Raw genomic sequence first — 23,061 nt, forward strand, 5'->3', positions numbered from 1 at the left:
CGGCAGTTCATTCCTAATTTGAGTGGTTGGTGTATTCCTTACTTCTAGCGATTGGATTTCACTCAAAACTCACCAAATGACTCCTCCCACCATATTATGATATTGCCCAAGTTTTGGGCTAGATCCGAAATCAATAGGTGTGAGAAATTGGACAATTCAAGTTCAACGGCAGTTCGTTCCTAATTGGAGTGGTTGGTGTATTCCATAATTCTAGCCATTGGATTTCACTCAAAACTCACCAAATGACTCCTCCCACCATATTATAATGTTGCCCAAGTTTTGGGCTCGATCCGAAATCAATAGGTGTTCCAAATTGGACAATTCATGTTCAACGGCAGTTCTTTCCTAATTGGCGTGGTTGGTGTATTCCATACTTCTAGCGATTGGATTTCACTCAAAACTAACCAAATGACTCCTCCCACCATATTACGACGTTGCCCAAGTTTTGGGATCGATCCGAAATCAATAGGTGTGAGAAATTGGGCAATTCAAGTTCAACGGCAGTTCGTTCCTAATTGGAGTGGTTGGTGTATTCCATACTTCTAGCAATTGGATTTCACTCAAAACTCACCAAATGACTCCTCCCACCGTATTACGATGTTGCACAAGTTTGGGGTTCGATCCGAAATCAATAGGTGTTCCAAATTGGACAATTCAAGTTCAACGGCAGTTCGTTCCTAATTGGAGTGGTTGGTGTATTCCACACTTCTAGCGATTGGATTTCACTCAAAACTCACCAAATGACTCCTCCCACCATATTACGATGTTGCACAAGTTTGGGGTTCGATCCGAAATCAATAGGTGTTCCAAATTGGACAATTCAAGTTCACCGGCAGTTCGTTCCTAATTGGAGTGGTTGGTGTATTCCATACTTCTAGAGATTGGATTTCACCCAAAACTCACCAAAATGACTCCCCCCACCATATTATGATGTTGCCCAAGTTTTGGGCTCGATCCGAAATCAATAGGTGTTCCAAATTGGACAATTCAAGTTCAACGGCAGTTCGTTCCTAATTGGAGTGGTCGGTGTATTCCATTCTTCTAGCGATTGGATTTCACTCAAAACTCACCAAATGACTCCTTCCACCATATTATGATGTTGCCCAAGTTTGGGGCTCGATCCGAAATCAATAGGTGTTCCAAATTGGACAATTCAAGTTCAACGGCAGTTCGTTCCTAATTGGAGTGGTTGGTGTATTCCACACTTCTAGCGATTGGATTTCACTCAAAACTCACCAAATGACTCCTCCCACCGTATTACGATGTTGCACAAGTTTGGGGTTCGATCCGAAATCAATAGTTGTTCCAAATTGGACAATTCAAGTTCAACGGCAGTTCGTTCCTAATTGGAGTGGTTGGTGTATTCCATACTTCTTGCGATTGGATTTCACTCAAAACTCACCAAATGACTCCTCCCACCATATTATGATGTTGCCCAAGTTTTGGGCTCGATCCGAAATCAATAGGTGTGAGAAATTGGACAATTCAAGTTCAACGGCAGTTCGTTCCTAATTGGAGTGGTTGGTGTATTCCATACTTCTAGCGATTGGATTTCACTCAAACTCACCAAATGACTCCTCCCGCCATATTATGATGTTGCCCAAGTTTTGGGCTCGATCCGAAATCAATAGGTGTGAGAAATTGGACAATTCAAGTTCAACGGCAGTTCGTTCCTAATTGGAGTGGTTGGTGTATTCCATACTTCTAGCGATTGGATTTCACTCAAAACTCACCAAATGACTCCTCCCACCATATTATGATGTTGCCCAAGTTTTGGGCTCGATCCGAAATCAATAGGTGTGAGAAATTGGACAATTCAAGTTCAACGGCAGTTCGTTCCTAATTGGGGTGGTTGGTGTATTCCATACTTCTAGCGATTGGGTTTCACTCAAAACTCACCAAATGACTCCTCCGACCGTATTATGATGTTGCCCAAGTTTTGGGCTCAATCCGAAATCAATAGGTGTGAGAAATTGGACAATTCAAGTTCATCGGCAGTTCGTTCCTAATTGGGGTGGTTGGTGTATTCCATACTTCTAGCGATTGGATTTCACTCAAAACTCACCAAATGACTCCTCCCACCGTATTACGATGTTGCACAAGTTTGGGGTTCGATCCGAAATCAATAGTTGTTCCAAATTGGACAATTCAAGTTCAACGGCAGTTCGTTCCTAATTGGAGTGGTTGGTGTATTCCACACTTCTAGTGATTGGATTTCACTCAAAACTCACCAAATGACTCCTCTCACCGTATTACGATGTTGCACAAGTTTGGGGTTCGATCCGAAATCAATAGTTGTTCCAAATTGGACAATTCAAGTTCAACGGCAGTTCGTTCCTAATTGGAGTGGTTGGTGTATTCCATACTTCTAGCGATTGGATTTCACTCAAAACTAACCAAATGACTCCTCCCACCATATTATGACGTTGCCCAAGTTTTGGGCTCGATCCGAAATCAATAGGTGTTCCAAATTGGACAATTCAAGTTCAACGGCAGTTCATTCCTAATTTGAGTGGTTGGTGTATTCCTTACTTCTAGCGATTGGATTTCACTCAAAACTCAACAAATGACTCCTCCCACCATATTATGATGTTGCCCAAGTTTTGGGCTCGATCCGAATTCAATAGGTGTTCCAAATTGGACAATTCAAGTTCAACGGCATTTCGTTCCTAATTAGAGTGGTTGGTGTATTCCATACTTCTAGCGATTGGATTTCACTCAAAACTCACCAAATGACTCCTCCCACCATATTATGATGTTACCCAATTTTGGGCTCGATCCGAAATCAATAGGTGTTCCAAATTGGACAATTCAAGTTCAACGGCAGTTCGTTCCTAATTGGAGTGGTTGGGGTATTCCATACTTCTTGCGATTGGATTTCACTCAAAACTCACCAAATGACTCCTCCCACCATATTATGATGTTGCCCAAGTTTTGGGCTCGATCCGAAATCAATAGGTGTGAGAAATTGGACAATTCAAGTTCAACGGCAGTTCGTTCCTAATTGGAGTGGTTATTGTATTCCATACTTCTAGCGATTGGATTTCACTCAAAACTCACCAAATGACTCCTCCCACATATTATGATGTTGCCCAAGTTTGGGGTTCCATCCGAAATCAATAGGTGTTCCAAATTGGACAATTCAAGTTCAACGGCAGTTCGTTCCTAATTGGAGTGGTTGGTGTATTCCATACTTCTAGCGATTGGATTTCACTCAAAACTCTCCAAAATGACTCCTCCCACCATATTATGATTTTGCCCAAGTTTTGGGCTCGATCCGAAATCAATAGGTGTTCGAAATTGGACAATTCAAGTTCAACGGCAGTTCGTTCCTAATTGGAGTGGTTGGTGTATTCCATACTTCTAGTGATTGGATTTTACTGAAAACTCACCAAAATGACTCTTCCCACCATATTATGATGTTGCCCAAGCTTTGGGCTCGATCCGAAATCAATAGGTGTTCCAAATTGAACAATTCAAGTTCAACGGCAGGTCGTTCCTAATTGGAGTGGTTGGTGTATTCCTTACTTCTAGCGATTGGATTTCACTCAAAACTCACCAAATGACTCCTCCCACCATATTATGATGTTGCCCAAGTTTTGGGCTCGCTACGAAATCAATAGGTGTTCCAAATTGGACAATTCAAGTTCAATGGCAGTTCGTTCCTAATTGGAGTGGTTGGTGTTTTACTTCTAGCGATTGGATTTCACTCAAAACTCACAAAATGACTCCTCCCACCATATTATGTTGTTGCCCAAGTTTTGGGCTCGATCCGAAATCAATAGGTGTTCCAAATTGGACAATTCAAGTTCAACGGCAGTTCGTTTCTAATTGGAGTGGTTGGTGTATTCCATACTTCTAGCATTTGGTTTTCACTCAAAACACACCAAAATGACTCCTCCCACCATATTATGATGTTGCCCAAGCGTTTGGCTCGATCCGAAATCAATAGGTGTGAGAAATTGGACAATTCAAGTTCAACGGCAGTTCGTTCCTAATTGGAGTGGTTGGTGTATTCCATACTTCTGGCGATTGGATTTCACTCAAAACTAACCAAATGACTCCTCCCACTATATTATGATGTTGCTCAAGTTTTGGGCTCGATCCGAAATCAATAGGTGTTCCAAATTGGACAATTCAAGTTCAACGGAAGTTCGTTCCTAATTGGAGTGGTTGGTGTATTGTTGGTGTATTCCATACTTCTAGCGATTGGATTTCACTCAAACTCACCAAATGACTCCTCCCACCATATTATGATGTTGCCCAAGTTTTGGGCTCGATCCGAAATCAATAGGTGTTCCAAATTGGACAATTCAAGTTCAACGGCAGTTCGTTCCTAATTGGAGTGGTTGGTGTATTCCATACTTCTAGCGATTGGATTTCACTCAAACTCACCAAATGACTCCTCCCACCATATTATGATGTTGCCCAAGCTTTTGGCTCGATCCGAAATCAATAGGTGTGAGAAATTGGACAATTCAAGTTCAACGGCAGTTCGTTCCTAATTGGAGTGGTTGGTGTATTCCATACTTCTAGCGATTGGATTTCACTCAAAACTAACCAAATGACTCCTCCCACCATATTATGAACAGCCCAAGTTTTGGGCTCGATCCGAAATCAATAGGTGTTCCAAATTGGACAATTCAAGTTCAACGGCATTTCGTTCCTAATTGGAGTGGTTGGTGTATTCCATACTTCTAGCGATTGGATTTCACTCAAAACTCACCAAAATGACTCCACCCGTTATTATGATGTTGCCCAAGTTTTGGGCTCGATCCGAAATCAATAGGTGTGAGAAATTGGACAATTCAAGTTCAACGGCAGTTCGTTCCTAATTGGAGTGGTTGGTGTATTCCATACTTCTAGCGATTGGATTTCACTCAAAAATCACCCAATGACTCCTCCCACCATATTATGATGTTGCCCAAGTTTTGGGCTCGATCCGAAATCAATAGGTGTTCCAAATTGGACAATTCAAGTTCAACGGCAGTTCCTTCCTAATTGGGGTGGTTGGTGTATTCCATACTTCTAGCGATTGGGTTTCACTCAAAACTCACCAAATGACTCATCCCACCATATTATGATGTTGCCCAAGCTTTGGGCTCGATCCGAAATCAATAGGTGTTCCAAATTGGACAATTCAAGTTCAACGGCAGTTCGTTCCTAATTGGTGTGGTTGGTGTATTCCATACTTCTAGCGATTGGATTTCACTCAAAACTCACCGAATGACTCCTCCCACCAAATTATGATGTTGCCCAAGTTTTGGGCTCGATCCGAAATCAATAGGTGTGAGAAATTGGACAATTCAAGTTCAACGGCTGTTCCTTCCTAATTGGAGTGGTTGGTGTATTCCATACTTCTAGCGATTGGATTTCACTCAAAACTAACCAAAATGACTCCTCCCACCATATTATGATGTTGCCCAAGTTTTGGGCTCGATCCGAAATCAATAGGTGTTCCAAATTGGACAATTCAAGTTCAACGGCAGTTCGTTCCTAATTGGAGTGGTTGGTGTATTCCACACTTCTAGCGATTGGATTTCACTCAAACTCACCAAATGACTCCTCCCACCATACTATGATGTTGCCCAAGTTTTGGGCTCGATCCGAAATCAATAGGTGTTCCAAATTGGACAATTCAAGTTCAACGGCAGTTCGTTCCTAATTGGAGTGGTTGGTGTATTCCATACTTCTAGCGATTGGATTTCACTCAAACTCACCAAAATGACTCCACCCACCATATTATGATGTTGCCCAAGTTTTGGGCTCGATCCGAAATCAATAGGTGTGAGAAATTGGACAATTAAAGTTCAACGGCAGTTCTTTCCTAATTGTAGTGGTTGGTGAATTCCTTACTTCAAGCGATTGGATTTCACTCAAAACTCACCAAATGACTCCTCCCACCATACTATGACGTTGCCCAAGTTTTGGGCTCGATCCGAAATCAATGGGTGTTAGAAATTGGACAATTCAAGTTCAACGGCAGTTCGTTCCTAATTGGAGTGGTTGGTGTATTCCGTACTTCTAGCGATTGGATTTCACTCAAAACTAACCAAATGACTCCTCCCACCATATTACGAATAGCCCAAGTTTTGGGCTCGATCCGAAATCAATAGGTGTTCCAAATTGGACAATTCAAGTTCGACGGCATTTCGTTCCTAATTGGAGTGGTTGGTGTATTCCATACTTCTAGCGATTGGATTTCACTCAAAACTCACCAAAATGACTCCACCCACCATATGATGATGTTGCCCAAGTTTTGGGCTCGATCCGAAATCAATAGGTGTGAGAAATTGGACAATTAAAGTTCAACGGCTGTTCTTTCCTAATTGTAGGGGTTGGTGTATTCCTTACTTCTAGCGATTGGATTTCACTCAAAACTCACCAAATGACTCCTCCCACCATACTATGACGTTGCCCAAGTTTTGGGCTCGATCCAAAATCAATAGGTGTGAGAAATTGGACAATTCAAGTTCAACGGCAGTTCGTTCCTAATTGGAGTGGTTGGTGTATTCCATACTTCTAGCGATTGGATTTCACTCAAAACTAACCAAATGACTCCTCCCACCATATTACGAACTGCCCAAGTTTTGGGCTCGATCCGAAATCAATAGGTGTTCCAAATTGGACAATTCAAGTTCAACGGCATTTCGTTCCTAATTGGAGTGGTTGGTGTATTCCATACTTCTAGCGATTGGATTTCACTCAAAACTCACCAAAATGACTCCACCCACCATATTATGATGTTGCCCAAGCTTTTGGCTCGGTCCGAAATCAATAGGTGTGGGAAATTGGACAATTCAAGTTCGACGGCAGTTCGTTCCTAATTGGAGTGGTTGGTGTATTCCATACTTCTAGCGATTGGATGTCACTCAAAACTCACCAAATGACTCCTCCCACCATATTATGATGTTGCCCAAGTTTTGGGCTCGATCCGAAATCAATAGGTGTGAGAAATTGGACAATTCAAGTTCAACGGCTGTTCCTTCCTAATTGGGGTGGTTGGTGTATTCCATACTTCTAGCGATTGGATTTCACTCAAAACTCACCAAATGACTCCTCCCACCATATTATGATGTTGCCCAAGTTTTGGGCTCGATCCGAAATCAATAGGTGTGAGAAATTGGACAATTCAAGTTCAACGGCTGTTCCTTCCTAATTGGGGTGGTTGGTGTATTCCATACTTCTAGCGATTGGATTTCACTCAAAACTCACCAAATGACTCCTCCCACCATATTATGATGTTGCCCAAGTTTTGGGCTCGATCCGAAATCAATAGGTGTTCCAAATTGGACAATTCGAGTTCAACGGCATTTCGTTCCTAATTGGATTGGTTGGTGTATTCCATACTTCTAGCGATTGAATTTCATTCAAATCTCACCAAATGACTCCTCCCACCATATTATGACGTTTCCCAAGTTTTGGGCTCGATACGAAATCAATAGGTGTTCCAAATTGGACAATTCAAGTTCAACGGCAGTTCGTTCCTAATTGGAGTGGTTGGTGTATTCCATACTTCTAGCGATTGGATTTCACTCAAACTCATCAAATGACTCCTCCCGCCATATTATGATGTTGCCCAAGTTTTGGGCTCGATCCGAAATTAATAGGTGTTCCAAATTGGACAATTCAAGTTCAACGGCAGTTCGTTCCTAATTGGAGTGGTTGGTGTATTCCATACTTCTAGCGATTGGATTTCACTCAAAACTCACCAAATGACTCCTCCCACCATATTATGATGTTGCCCAAGTTTTGGGCTCGATCCGAAATCAATAGGTGTGAGAAATTGGACAATTCAAGTTCAACGGCTGTTCCTTCCTAATTGGGGTGGTTGGTGTATTCCATACTTCTAGCGATTGGATTTCACTCAAAACGCACCAAATGACTCCTCCCACCATATTATGATGTTGCCCAAGTTTTGGGCTCGATCCGAAATCAATAGGTGTGAGAAATTGGACAATTCAAGTTCAACGGCTGTTCCTTCCTAATTGGGGTGGTTGGTGTATTCCATACTTCTAGCGATTGGATTTCACTCAAAACTCACCAAATGACTTCTCCCACCATATTATGATGTTGCCCAAGTTTTGGGCTCGATCCGAAATCAATAGGTGGGAGAAATTGGACAATTCAAGTTCAACGGCTGTTCCTTCCTAATTGGGGTGGTTGGTGTATTCCATACTTCTAGCGATTGGATTTCACTCAAAACTCACCAAATGACTCCTCCCACCATATTATGATGTTGCCCAAGTTTTGGGCTCGATCCGAAATCAATAGGTGTTCCAAATTGGACAATTCAAGTTCAACGGCATTTCGTTCCTAATTGGATTGGTTGGTGTATTCCATACTTCTAGCGATTGAATTTCATTCAAATCTCACCAAATGACTCCTCCCACCATATTATGACGTTTCCCAAGTTTTGGGCTCGATACGAAATCAATAGGTGTTCCAAATTGGACAATTCAAGTTCAACGGCAGTTCGTTCCTAATTGGAGTGGTTGGTGTATTCCATACTTCTAGCGATTGGATTTCACTCAAACTCACCAAATGACTCCTCCCGCCATATTATGATGTTGCCCAAGTTTTGGGCTCGATCCGAAATTAATAGGTGTTCCAAATTGGACAATTCAAGTTCAACGGCAGTTCGTTCCTAATTGGAGTGGTTGGTGTATTCCATACTTCTAGCCATTGGATTTCACTCAAAACTCACCAAATGACTCCTCCCACCATATTATGATGTTGCCCAAGTTTTGGGCTCGATCCGAAGTCAATAGGTGTGAGAAATTGGACAATTCAAGTTCAACGGCAGTTCGTTCCTAATTGGAGTGGTTGGTGTATTCCATACTTCTTGGGATTGGATTTCACTCAAAACTCACCAAATGACTCCTCCCACCATATTCTGGAGCTGTTTTGGTGTTTTGGGGCAGTTTAGAGTATCTGGCTGTGTACCTAGAGTCAAGGACGGAACTGTGTATAGGCTCAGGTGGGCTCTAGCCCAGTGCAAAAATTTTAAAATATTAAACTGAGTGCAGATTTTATACGGTTATTTTGACTCCCAAAAATATTAGCCCATCATCTGTGCCTAATGTCAGCCGAACATGTTCCCTTGTCTTGTGCTTTTTTCTTTTGTTTAATATTAGTTTGACAAAACAACAAAGCTCATCACATTCCTTGTCTTTAATATAATAAACTAATAAAAAACATTCTTCTCTTCTCCCATCGCAGACATTCTTCTCTTTTCCCTATTAACCTTCAGCTCTCTTCTCTGTTTTCGTTTCTCTTGGTCTTACTCTTGGCGATACTGATTTCCTCTTGCATCTTGATAATGAATGAGCCGGCGATACTGATTTCCTCACAAGAGGTAAACTTCATCATTGTAGTTTTTATTTCAAAATTCAATTTATGTGTTTATGGCGCATTTGGTAAATGATAAAATGTCATTTTAAATTAATATTTGGGTTTATATGTATTTCTACAGGTATTGAGAAAATAAGGAAATTTGAAATTGGAATTCTACCAAAGGCTACAATACACTCTTCAGGTACAATAATCTTATTGATTTTTTTTAATTGAAATTTTGGCGTATGTTATCTATAGTTCTTGATGGTATATGGCAGTAGATGCAATTTGCAAATGCAATGCAATAAACTATTACATATTTTGCTTTATGCAGTTTGGATTGCATATTTTGGATTGCTGATTGCGTTAGCATTATTGCTTCTCTATCTTTATAGTATTATTTCTTGTTTGGACATAATGTCAAATGATGATAATAATAGATTGACAAAGAGAGGAAAAACTATTGATTCATTCTTTAAAAAAAGTGGGAATGATACTTCGATTCCGGAAGAACCTACTCATCTTGAATCTCAAATAGTTGGCCCTAAAGAATTTGATGCTACTTGTTTAGAACGGGATCCAGGGAAACGCATTGCAATTTGTGAATACCCCATTAATCAACATGATGAGGTTCGAAGGGCTTATATCAAATTGGGGCCTTATCAACCTAAACTTTTTGAGTATCGAAGGACCGTGTTCGGGCAACAGAGACGTCGGTTTCAATATTCTTGGTTCTCACAGTTTCCATGGTTAGAGTATTCTCCTTCATCACACATGGCACATTGTTTACCATGTTTTGTTTTTGAAAAAAATCCAGCAAGTAGGTCTGCACTAATTACTGATGGGTTCAACAATTGGAAAAGAGTAAATGATGGAAAGAATTGTGCATTTCTGCTTCATGTTGGAGGTCCATCTTCACCACATAACAACTATATAAGATGTGCTGAGGACTTAATGAAATCATCTCAACATATTGAGAAAGTTATTCAGAAACAACCGAAAGAGCAAATATTAAAGAACCGATTACGGCTCAAGGCAACAATTGAGAGTGTTCGGTGGCTTACATTTCAAGCATGTGCTCTTAGAGGTAATGATGAATCGATAGACTCAATGAATCGTGGAAATTTTGTTGAATTGATAAAATATACAGCTCAATGGAATGACAAAGTTAATGAAGTTGTTTTAGATAATGCTCCTGGAAATGCTAAATATATCTCAGGGTTGATTCAGAAGGAAATTTTGCATATTCTTGCAGACAAAGTTCGAACTAAAATTCGTGAAGAAGTTGGAGAATCGCATTATTGTATTCTAGTTGATGAAGCAAAAGATGCATCTAATAGAGAGCAAATGGCTATTGTGTTAAGATTTGTTGATAAGGATGGTTTTGTACGAGAACGTTTTTTTGAGATTGTGAGGGTTGAAGATACTAGTTCTTTAACACTTAAACAAGAGATATCTCGGGTCCTTATTAATTCTAATCTCCAAATTGATAAAATGCGAGGTCAAGGATATGATGGTGCTAGCAACATGAGAGGTGCATGGAATGGACTACAAGCATTATTTCTTAGAGATTGTCCTTATGCATATTATGTGCATTGTTTTGCTCACAGACTACAATTAGCATTAGTTGCTGCGTCAAAAGATGTGGCTTCTATTTGGTTGTTCTTTTCAACATTGAATTCAATTATCAATCTCATCACTGCTTCCCCCAAGCGCCATGGTCAGTTACAATCTACTCAAAAAATGGATATTGCAAATATGTTGGGTACTGGTGAACGTGCGACAGGTAAAGGGGCTAATCAGATTGGTACTTTGCATCGGCCTGGAGCTACTCGTTGGGGATCTCATTATGATTCTTGTTCAGACTTAATAGATATGTATAATGCATCTTGTACAGTTGTTGAGACCTTGATTAAGGATGGAGCCTCTAACTCTATACGTGGGGAAGCTACTGGTACTTTCCAAGCGATGACATCTTACAAGTTCATATTTGTCTTGCATTTGTTAGAAAAAATAATGGGATTTACTGATAGCCTTTGTCGAGCATTACAAAATAAATCTCAAGATATCTTGACAGCTATGAATTTAGTTCGTAGTACAAAAGATGTTCTGAAGAAATTTAGATTGGATGGATGGGATATTTTCTTAGAAAATGTGGAATCATTTTGCAAAAAGCATGACATTGATATGCCAGATATGAATGCTCGTTATAAAGTTGGTACGCGTCGTTCTTGTCAACAACATGATGATATTACAAATGAGCATCATTACCGGGTTGATTTATTCAATGATACAATAGATTATCAATTGGAAGAATTAAACAGTAGATTCAGTGAAGGAACAATGGAACTTCTTATTCTTAGTTCTGCTTTGGACCCTAGCAATGATTTTAAAGCATTTAAGATTGATGATATTTGCAAACTTGCAGAGAAATTTTATCCCGATGATTTCAGTGTTAAAGACTTGCGTTTGTTGAGATGTCAGCTAGAACCTTTTAAGTTTGACCAACATCATGGTATCTTTCAAAACATGTCTACTCTTTCTGAACTATGTCTAGGATTCATCAAAACGAACAGAGCAAAGACTTATTATTTGATTGATAGGTTGATTCGTTTAGTGTTAACTCTTCCAGTATCTACAGCAACTACAGAACGAGCATTTTCAGCTATGAAGCATGTTAAGACTGTACTTCGCAACAAGATGGAGGATGAGTATCTTGCAGATTCCCTTATTGTCTATATCGAGAAAGAAATTTCGGTGAACATTGATTCAGATTCAATAATTGATGACTTTGATGCACTCAAGGAGCGTAGGGTTCCACTTCATTAGGTAAGCTCTTTTTTTTTTTTAAGCAATGTATTATTTGTTTGAGGTTTGACAATGTGTGTTTAATTTGGTGTTTATGTATATATTACTTTATGACAAACAAGTTTATGTTAGATATCTTATTGGAAAAAAAAAATTAGCCCACCCCTATAAAAATTCCTGGTTCCGTCCTTGGGTGGAAGCTTCCTTTGCAACACAGCACTTACATTCTGGTCAAGCTTTACATCTTCATTTGGAGTGAAATTGAGCTTGTGAGTTTTCAAGTCCTTGATGAACTTTCCATATGCAGGAATCTGTTCAATAACATCAAGCAAAGGCAAATTGATATTAACTTTACTCAAAATATCATAAATCTCTTTAAAAGCCTTATCTTGCTTTGCTTTCTTAAGACGGCCTGGAAATGGAATCGATGGAACATATGGAGCGGGTGGCACGTATCTATCTTCTTGAAGATGTGGTGGCACAAATTTGTCATCTCTCTTATGCAATTGGAATTGTTTGGATTCCTGAGAATCTGATTTGGCATTAGGAGCAGATTGAGAAGTTTTGAGATGTTCCCCTTCTGTAGCCGTGGTCTCCTCCTCTTCATCTTCTACAATCACAACATCATTTGAAAGATTAGAATCAACTTTACTATCAATGATCTTACCTTATCTGAGCACATGAATGGCCTTGGCTTCTTGGTTCTTTGGATTGATCTCGGTTTGGCTTGGCCATTTCCCAGGTGCTCTTTGAGTTATTTCAGCAGCTAATTGGCCTATTTGAACTTCCAATTTGGCAATGGCAGCTTGTGTAGTTTGCTGGAAATTGGATTGGTTGACTGCCATCTGCTTAACTATATCCTCCAATGATGATGTTTGTTGTGGCTTTTGGAATGAAGGGGGATTGGCTTGATTCTGAGTATTCCTCCATGAAAAGTTTGGATGATTCCTCCAACCTGGATTATAACTTTGAGAGTATGGATCATTTCTTGGACCTTGGTTGTAGGAATTTACCAACTTAGCTTGCTCTTGCACAAATTCTGGATATCCAGCCCCAAGTGGACAAGCTATGGTAGCATGGTCAGGAGTTTCGCAAATACTACACACTTCCTTCGAAGGGCTTCTTGAGTTTAATGCAAGAAGAGCATCTAGCTTTTGTTCCAGTTTTGAAATCTGCACACTAGAAGCATCATTAGAACCACTAATAACACGTTTACCTCTTGTATCCGTATGTTGGGTCTCCATTGCTATCTCCTCAAAGAGTTCGTATGTTTCTTCTGGAGTTTTGGTTTTAAAAGAACCACCTGCAAAATTGGTGACTATATTATGACTAGAAGGGGTTAGTCCTTTATAAAACATACGCATTTGAAGCTTCAATGGAATCCCATGATGAGGACATTGGTTGAGCAGCCCATTGAATCTCTCCCATGCTTCACAAAACGAGTCATCATCTTGCTGTGCAAATAACAAGATCTTATCCCTAAGCATGTCGGTCTTTTGCGTGGAGAAGTATTTCTCCAAGAACTTCTTTTGAATGGCAGCCCATGTAGTGAGTGAACCAGGCTTCAAAGAATTCAACCAATATTTCGCCTTATCCTTCAAAGTGTATGGAAACACTCTCATTCGAAGTTGATCTTCTGTCACACCTGTCAAGGGAAAAGAACTCACAACATTAAAAATATCCTTTATATGAGTTAATGGATCTTCATTAGGTAAACCATAAAAGGAAGGCAGCATATTAAGATGAGAAGATTTAAGCTCATAATTTCGAGCTACAGTGGGCAGCAAAATGCTTGAAGGAGATGCTGGAATTGTTGGGATATCAAGTTCTCCCATGAACTCATTGGCAGCCATCTCTTCTTCTTCTTCTTCTTGGTCTGAACTTGCTTCCGAATTTGAAGGTGAAGAACCAGGAAGTTCAGTGTGGAGAGCAATACTTGTAAATGTGGCAAGAGCTTGCTCTTTTGCAGTTGACAACTCTCTTTCTAGACGATTATGAACTTCAGAGATCACCCGGTTGGGTTGCAACGATGGTCCTGCGTTCAAAGATTTGGAGCGTTGGAACGAAGACCTCACTTGTTCAAGGAACGGTCTTTTAGACATAAACTACCTGAAACAGAAAATTAGATTAATTAGAAACACTAAAAAGAATAGGGTAACCTTGGGCACATAACCAGGGAAGAACTTTCGTTCAGTCCCCGGCAACGGCGCCAAAATTTGTTGTTAATTATTATGTTAACTCGCAATTGTACGGGGCAATTAGTAGTATAGCAAGACAAGTACGAGGTCGTACCCACGAAGACTGAGAAGTTCAAATTAGTTATGTACGTAGATTACCGAATTCAAGAAGTTAGGAAGTTAAGTCTAAAACAGAAATTAAAGTGAGAGTGATTGTGATTGTGAAAGGAAGTGAGCAAACTGAAATTGCAAATGAAAGCAAATAAACAAGTGTAACAAAGAGTGGTTTTAAGAGTTGGAAAACAGATTTGGAGACTAGGGCATTCGAATCACCATAACAATTCAATTCTGGGTTATATGGAGTCAAGTAACAAGTCTAATTCAGATTCAAAGATTGATTCTAGCTAAAGTATGATTAGGCCATGGTGTTTGGTCCTAACCTTGTGTTCCTAATTCCCTAATTTGATCATTTGTTGTCTAACCTAAAATTAAGCATTAGGAACCCATTAAGCATAGAAGAACAATTTAAACAACCAAGCATGTATCTAATCCCTGTTGTCGAATGTCCATACATACTCTTCCTATTCATAGTTCAATTCGAATTAAAGCATGGTGTCTACTCTTAATTCAAACCAAGATAGTTAACAAACAAGTTCTAATGGTGATCAATCATTCAAACAAGCATGTTAACTTATAAGCATAATGAATAAGAACATGAATCATGAATCAAACTTGAAACTCCAAACTTATAAACCCAGAATATTCATGTTAGGTTACATCGAAGCCCTAGTTATGGATTTAGCTACTCATAATGGAAAAGAAACTAAAATAGAAATGGGAAAACATAATGAATGCCATAAGAGTAGAAAAACCTTTTTCTGAAGTTCTTGTAGTGTCCAATGCTTCTCCAAGAGCTTCTCCACGTCTAGAAGGATGTATGAAGGATATGGAGGTGATTTGAGATGAGTTTGAGTGAGTGGTGATGGCTGAGAAAGAGGAAATTCGTAGGGAAATGGAAGGGAGGTTTTCTGGAGCTGTTTTGGTGATTTTGGGGCAGTTTAGAGTATTGGGTTGATTGCTTGAGTGTTTGGGGTTGTGGGAATGTATGAGGATGATTTATGGATGATGGAAGTGTGGAGGATGGCTGAAGTGCATTTTGTAGCTTGAAGACTCCTCTATTTATAGGGCTAAGAGGGAGGAACATCATGATGAAATCCAACACCACCATTCCTCATTTAATACAACCCATAACTCCCACTTCATCTTGTCTATGTTAGTGTGGTTGGAATCAATCCCATCCCATACTTCTTTTGCTGCACCTCAAGCTTTCTTCACATGGGATCAAAGGTGATCAATTGTGGCTGCCTTTTGCTGCCAACCCATGTGGTCTTCTTTTGGTTGTTGAACAAAAACGAGTCTTCTGAACCAGACTTGGTGTAGGAAGGCCAGAGGTTTCAAAACTTATCAAATGGGGCTCCAATTTGGATATGTTATAGTAGACACCCATTGGAACAACTTCTATGAAGAAAGTATTCCCATCGGAGTAGTAGAAGCATGCGTTTTGGGCCTTGCAATTTGGCTGCCGAACAGAGACTGGAATTGACTTCATTTCATTTATGCTTTACATGCATGCACATGCTTTCTCTATAATAACTCCAGCATGTACCAACTTGATCCTTTAGACTTTCATAGCTGGAATGTCTCCCCACTTCACTCATTATGTTGGATCCAAAGTCAGTTGCAGCATGGGTGAGGCACATGGCTCAAAGGAGGAGACAAGGCTCAAAGCTGGCAGCTGCAAATCCTCCTGAGCATGGTTCAGTGTTGGACGGGCTAAGGACTCCACATATGTTCAATTGGGCTGAATTTTGGATATGTTATACTAGACACCCAATTGAACAACTTCTATGAAGAATGTCTCCTCATCCGAATTGTGCAGATTGCTGAAATGAGACCTGCAAGGTGACTTACGAAACTGGACTGACAAGAAGTGTGGCCCAACTTTGGTTTTGTCTTTAAGCTCTTGCTCTTATCCCAATCAGCCCTTAACATGCATGGATTGCATCAAATGTGATCTCTTGCTAGCTTAACCTACAAAACACACAAACAAAGGTAAGTGACTCAAAATAAAGAGAAACTAAGCAAAATCACTAAGTAAAGAAGGCAAGCAAGTGTACGAAATTATGGACTTATCAAAACAGAAAATGGATTAAAAACACAAGTTTAACTCAATAACATAACCAAATCATAAGCTAGAAGGGTACAAAATGATATACAATTATGAACCGATCACAGTTCGTTCCTAATTGGAGTGGTTGGTGTATTCCGTACTTCTAGCGATTGGATTTCACTCAAAACTCACCAAATGACTCCTCCCACCGTATTATGATGTTGCCCAAGTTTTGGGCTCGATCCGAAATAAGTAGCTGTGAGAAATTGGACAATTCAATTTCAACGGCAGTTCGTTCCTAATTGGAGTGGTTGGCGTATTCCATGCTTCTAGCGATTGGATTTCACTCAAAACTCACCAAATGACTCCCCCCACCATATTATGATGTTGCCCAAGTTTTGGGCTCGATCCGAAATCAATAGGTGTGAGAAATTGGACAATTCAAGTTCAACGGCAGTTCGTTCCCAATTGGAGTGGTTGGTGAATTCCATACTTCTAGCGATTGGATTTCACTCAAAACTCACCAAATGACTCCCACCATATTATGATGTTCCCCAAGTTTGGGGCTCGATCCGAAATCAATAGGTGTGAGAAATTGGACAATTCAAGTTCAACGGCAGTTCGTTCCTAATTGGAGTGGTTCGTGGCGATTGGATTTCACTCAAAACTCACCAAATGACTCCTCCCACCATATTATGATGTTGCCCAAGTTTTGGGCTCGATCCGAAATCAATAGGTATGAGAAATTGGTCAATTCAATTTCAACGAAAGTTCATTCCTAATTGGAGTGGTTGGTGTTTTCCATACTTCTAGCGATTGGATTTCACTCAAAACTCAGCAAATGACTCCTCCCTCCATATTATGATGTTGCCCAAGTTTTGGGCTCGATCCGAATTCAATAGGTGTGCGAAATTGGTCAATTCAATTTCAACGACAGTTCTTTCCTAATTGGAGTGGTTGGTGTATTCCGTACTTCTAGCGATTGGATTTCACTCAAAACTCACCAAATGACTCCTCCCACCATATTATGATGTTGCCCAAGTTTTGGGCACGATCCGAATTCAATAGGTGTGAGAAATTGGTCAATTCAATTTCAACGACAGTTCTTTCCTAATTGGAGTGGTTGGTGTATTCCATACTTCTAGCGATTGGATTTCACTCAAAACTCACCAAATGACTCCTCCCACCATATTATGATGTTGCCCAAGTTTTGGGCTCGATCCGAAATCAATAGGTGTGAGAAATTGGTCAATTCAATTTCAACGACAGTTCGTTCCTAATTGGAGTGGTTGGTGTATTCCATACTTCTAGCGATTGGATTTCACTCAAAACTCTCCAAATGACTCCTCCCACGATATTATGATGTTGCCCAAGTTTTGGGATCGATCCGAAATCAATAGGTGTTCCAAATTGGACAATTCAAGTTCAACGGCAGTTCGTTCCTAATTGGAGTGGTTGGTGTTTTCCATACTTCTACCGATTGGATTTCACTCAAAACTCAGCAAATGACTCCTCCCTCCGTATTATGATGTTGCCCACGTTTTGGGCTCGATCCGAATTCAATAGGTGTGAGAAATTGGTCAATTCAATTTCAACGACAGTTCTTTCCTAATTGGAGTGGTTGGTGTATTCCGTACTTCTAGCGATTGGATTTCACTCAAAACTCACCAAAAGACTCCTCCCACCATATTATGATGTTGCCCATGTTTTGGGCTCGATCCGAATTCAATAGGTGTGAGAAATTGGTCAATTCAATTTCAACGACATTTCTTTCCAAAATTGGAGTGGTTAGTGTATTCCATACTTCTAGCGATTGGATTTCACTCAAAACTCAGCAAAATGACTCCTCCCACCATATTATGATGTTGCCCAAGTTTTGGGCTCGATCCGAATTCAATAGGTGTGAGAAATTGGTCAATTCATTTTCAACGACAGTTCTTTCCTACTTGGAGTGGTTGGTGTATTCCGTACTTCTAGCGATTGGATTTCACTCAAAACTCACCAAATGACTCCTCCCACCATATTATGATGTTGCCCAAGTTTTGGGGTCGATCCGAATTCAATAGGTGTGAGAAATTGGTCAATTCAATTTCAACGCCAGTTCTTTCCTAATTTGAGTGGTTGGTGTATTCCGTACTTCTAGCGATTGGATTTCACTCAAACTCACCAAATGACTCCTCCCACCATATTATGATGTTGCCCAAGTTTTGGGCTCGATCCGAAATCAATAGGTGTTCCAAATTGGACAATTCAAGTTCAAAGGCAGTTCGTTCCTAACTGGAGTGGTTCGTGTTTTCCATACTTCTAGCGCTTGGATTTCACTCAAAACTCTCCAAATGACTCCACCCACCATATTATGTTGTTGCCCAAGTTTTGGGCTCGATCCGAAATCAATTGGTGTTCCAAATTGGACAATTCATGTTCACCGGGAGTTCGTTCCTAATTGGAGTGGTTGGTGAATTCCATACTTCTAGCGATTGGATTTCATTCAAAACTCAACAAAGGACTCCTCCCACCATATTATGATGTTGCCCTAGTTTTGGGCTCGATCCGAAATCAATAGGTGTGAGAAATTGGTCAATTCAATTTCAACGAAAGTTCGTTCCTAATTGGAGTGGTTGGTGTATTCTGTACTTCTAGCGATTGGATTTCACTCAAAACTCACCAAATGAATCCTCCGACCATATTACGATGTTGCCCAAGTTTTGGGCTTGATCCGAAATCAATAGGTGTGAGAAATTGGACAATTCAAGTTCAACGGCAGTTCGTTCCTAATTGGAGTGGTTCGTGGCGATTGGATTTCACTCAAAACTCACCAAATGAATCCTCCCTCCATATTATGATGTTGCCCAAGTTTTGGGCTCGATCCGAATTCAATAGGTGTGCGAAATTGGTCAATTCAATTTCAACGACAGTTCTTTCCTAATTGGAGTGGTTGGTGTATTCCGTACTTCTAGCGATTGGATTTCATTCAAAACTCACCAAATGACTCCTCCCACCATATTATGATGTTGCCCAAGTTTTGGGCACGATCCGAATTCCAGAGGTGAGAGAAATTGGTCAATTCAATTTCAACGACAGTTCTTTCCTAATTGGAGTGGTTGGTGTATTCCATACTTCTAGCGATTGGATTTCACTCAAAACTCACCAAATGACTCCTCCCACCATATTATGATGTTGCCCAAGTTTTGGGCTCGATCCGAAATCAATAGGTGTGAGAAATTGGTCAATTCAATTTCAACGACAGTTCGTTCCTAATTGGAGTGGTTGGTGTATTCCATACTTCTAGCGATTGGATTTCCCTCAAAACTCTCCAAATGACTCCTCCCACCATATTATGATGTTGCCCAAGTTTTGGGATCGATCCGAAATCAATAGGTGTTCCAAATTGGACAATTCAAGTTCAACGGCAGTTCGTTCCTAATTGGAGTGGTTGGTGTTTTCCATACTTCTAGCGATTGGATTTCACTCAAAACTCAGCAAATGACTCCTCCCTCCGTATTATGATGTTGCCCACGTTTTGGGCTCGATCCGAATTCAATAGGTGTGAGAAATTGGTCAATTCAATTTCAACGACAGTTCTTTCCTAATTGGAGTGGTTGGTGTATTCCGTACTTCTAGCGATTGGATTTCACTCAAAACTCACCAAAAGACTCCTCCCACCATATTATGATGTTGCCCATGTTTTGGGTTCGATCCGAATTCAATAGGTGTGAGAAATTGGTCAATTCAATTTCAACGACATTTCTTTCCAAAATTGGAGTGGTTAGTGTATTCCATACTTCTAGCGATTGGATTTCACTCAAAACTCAGCAAAATGACTCCTCCCACCATATTATGATGTTGCCCAAGTTTTGGGCTCGATCCGAATTCAATAGGTGTGAGAAATTGGTCAATTCATTTTCAACGACAGTTCTTTCCTAATTGGAGTGGTTGGTGTATTCCGTACTTCTAGCGATTGGATTTCACTCAAAACTCACCCAATGACTCCTCCCACCATATTATGATGTTGCCCAAGTTTGGGGGTCGATCCGAAATCAATAGGTCTTCCAAATTGCACAATTCAAGTTCAACGGCCGTTCGTTCCTGATTGGAATGGTTGGTGTATTCCATACTTCTAGCGATTGGATTTCACTCAAAACTCACCAAATGGCTTCTCCCACCATATTATGATGTTGCCCAAGTTTGGGGCTCGATCCGAAATCAATAGGTTTGAGAAATTGGACAATTTAAGTTCAACGGCAGTTCGTTCCTAATTGGAGTGGTTGGTGTATTCCATACTTCTAACGATTGGATTTTACTCAAAACTCACCAAATGACTCCTCCCACCATATAATGACGTTGCCAAAGTTTTGGGCTCGATCCGAAATCAATAGGTGTTCCAAATTGGACAATTCAAGTTCGACGGCAGTTCGTTCCCAGTTGGAGTGGTTGGTGTATTCCACACTTCTAGCGATTGGATTTCACTCAAAACTCACCAAATGACTCCTCCCACCATATTATGATGTTGCCCAAGTTTGGGGCTCGATCCGAAATCAATAGGTGTGAGAAATTGGACAATTCAAGTTCAATGGCAGTTCGTTCCTAATTGGAGTGGTTGGGGTATTCCACACTTCTAGCAATTGGATTTCCCTCAAAATTCACCAAATGACTCCTCCCACCATATTATGATGTTGCCCAAGTTTGGGGCTCGATCCGAAATCAATAGGTGTGAGAAATTGGCCAATTCAAGTTCAACGGCAGTTCGTTCCTAATTTGAGTGGTTGGTGTATTCCATACTTCTAGCGATTGGATTTCACACAAAAGTCACCAAATGACTCCTCCCACCATATTATGATGTTGCCCAAGTTTTGGGCTCGATCCGAAATCAATAGGTGTGAGAAATTGGACAATTCAATTCAACGGCAGTTCGTTCCTAACTGGAGTGGTTGGTGTATTCCATACTTCTAGCGATTGGATTTCACTCAAAACTCACCCAATGACTCCTCCCACCATATTATGATGTTGCCCAAGTTTGGGGCTCGATCCGAAATCAATAGGTCTTCCAAATTGGACAATTCAAGTTCAACGGCAGTTCGTTCCAAATTGGAATGGTTGGTGTATTCCATACTTCTAGCGATTGGATTTCACTCAAAACTCACCAAATGACTCCTCCCACCATATTATGATGTTGCCCAAGTTTGGGGCTCGATCCGAAATCAATAGGTGTTCCAAATTGGACAATTCAAGTTCAACGGTAGTTCGTTCCTAAGTGGAGTGGTTGGTGTATTCCGTACTTCTAGCGATTGGATTTCACTCAAAACTCACCAAATGACTCCTCCCACCATATTATGATGTTGCCCAAGTTTTGGGCCAGATCCGAAATCAATAGGTGCGAGAAATTGGACAATTCAAGTTCAACGGCAGTTCGTTCCTAATTGGAGTAGTTGGTGTATTGCATACTTCTAGCGATTGGATTTCACTCAAAACTCACCAAATGACTCCTCCCACCATATTATGATGTTGCCCAAGTTTTGGGCTCGATCCGAAATTAATAGGTGTTCCAAATTGGAAAATTCAAGTATAACGGCAGTTTGTTCCTAACTGGAGTGGTTGGTGTATTCCATACATCTAGCGATTGGATTTCACTCAAAACTCACCGAATGACTCCTCCCACCATATTATGATGTTGCCCAAGTTTTGGGCTTGATCCGAAATCAATAGGTGTGAGAAATTGGTCAATTCAAATTCAACGAAAGTTACTTCCTAATTGGAGTGGTTGGTGTATTCCGTATATCTAGCGATTGGATTTCACTGAAAACTCGCCAAATGACTCCTCCCACCATATTATGATGTTGCCCAAGTTTTGGTTTCGATCCGAATTCAATAGGTGTGAGAAATTGGTCAATTCAATTTCAACGACAGTTCTTTCCTAATTGGAGTGGTTAGTGCATTCCATACTTCTAGCGATTGGATTTCACTCAAAACTCACCAAATGACTCCTGCCACCATATTATGATGTTGCCCAAGTTTTGGGGTCGATCCGAAATCAATAGGTGTTCCAAATTGTTCAATTCAAGTTCAACGGCAGTTCGTTCCAAATTGGAGTGGTCGGTGTATTCCATAGTTCTGGCGATTGGATTTCACTCAAAAGTCACCAAATCACTCTTAGCACCATATTATGATGTTGCCCAAGTTTTGGGCTCGATCCGAAATCAATAGGTGTGAGAAATTGGATAAATCAAGTTCAACGGCAGTTCGTTCCTAATTGGAGTGGTAGGTGCATTCCATACTTCTAGCGATTCGATTTCACTCAAAACTCTCCAAATGACTCCTCCCACCATATTATGATGTTGCCCAAGTTTTGGGCTCGATCTGAAATCAATAGGTGTTCCAAATTGGACAATTCAAGTTCAACGGCAGTTCGTTCCAAATTGGGGTGGTTTGTGTTTTCCATACTTCTAGCGATTGGATTTCACTCAAAACTCAGCAAATGACTCCTCCCTCCATATTATGATGTTGCCCAAGTTTTGGGCTCGATCCGAATTCAATAGCTGTGAGAAATTGGTCAATTCAATTTCAACGACAGTT

At 40.4% G+C, this 23,061-nt stretch overlaps 1 protein-coding gene and 1 non-coding gene across 2 annotated transcripts; both read left to right on the plus strand.

Annotated features, from left to right (window-relative positions):
• Positions 1-9,753: 9,753 nt before the first annotated feature.
• LOC110769473 (uncharacterized) lies at positions 9,754-12,165 on the plus strand. Its single transcript, XM_088250580.1, has 2 exons — positions 9,754-10,870; positions 10,964-12,165. The coding sequence occupies exons 1-2, from the start codon at positions 9,754-9,756 to the stop codon at positions 12,163-12,165; spliced, it is 2,319 nt and encodes a 772-aa protein (XP_088106706.1).
• A 1,359-nt stretch (positions 12,166-13,524) lies between these two features.
• LOC148295741 (small nucleolar RNA R71) lies at positions 13,525-13,631 on the plus strand. Its single transcript, XR_015834872.1, has one exon. It is a non-coding gene; the product is annotated as a small nucleolar RNA R71 (small nucleolar RNA).
• The last annotated feature ends 9,430 nt before the right edge of the window (positions 13,632-23,061 follow it).

The sequence above is a fragment of the Prunus avium genome, chromosome 3 (assembly GCF_965620075.1).
Source record: "Prunus avium chromosome 3, drPruAviu1.hap1.1, whole genome shotgun sequence".
NCBI lineage: Eukaryota > Viridiplantae > Streptophyta > Magnoliopsida > Rosales > Rosaceae > Prunus > Prunus avium.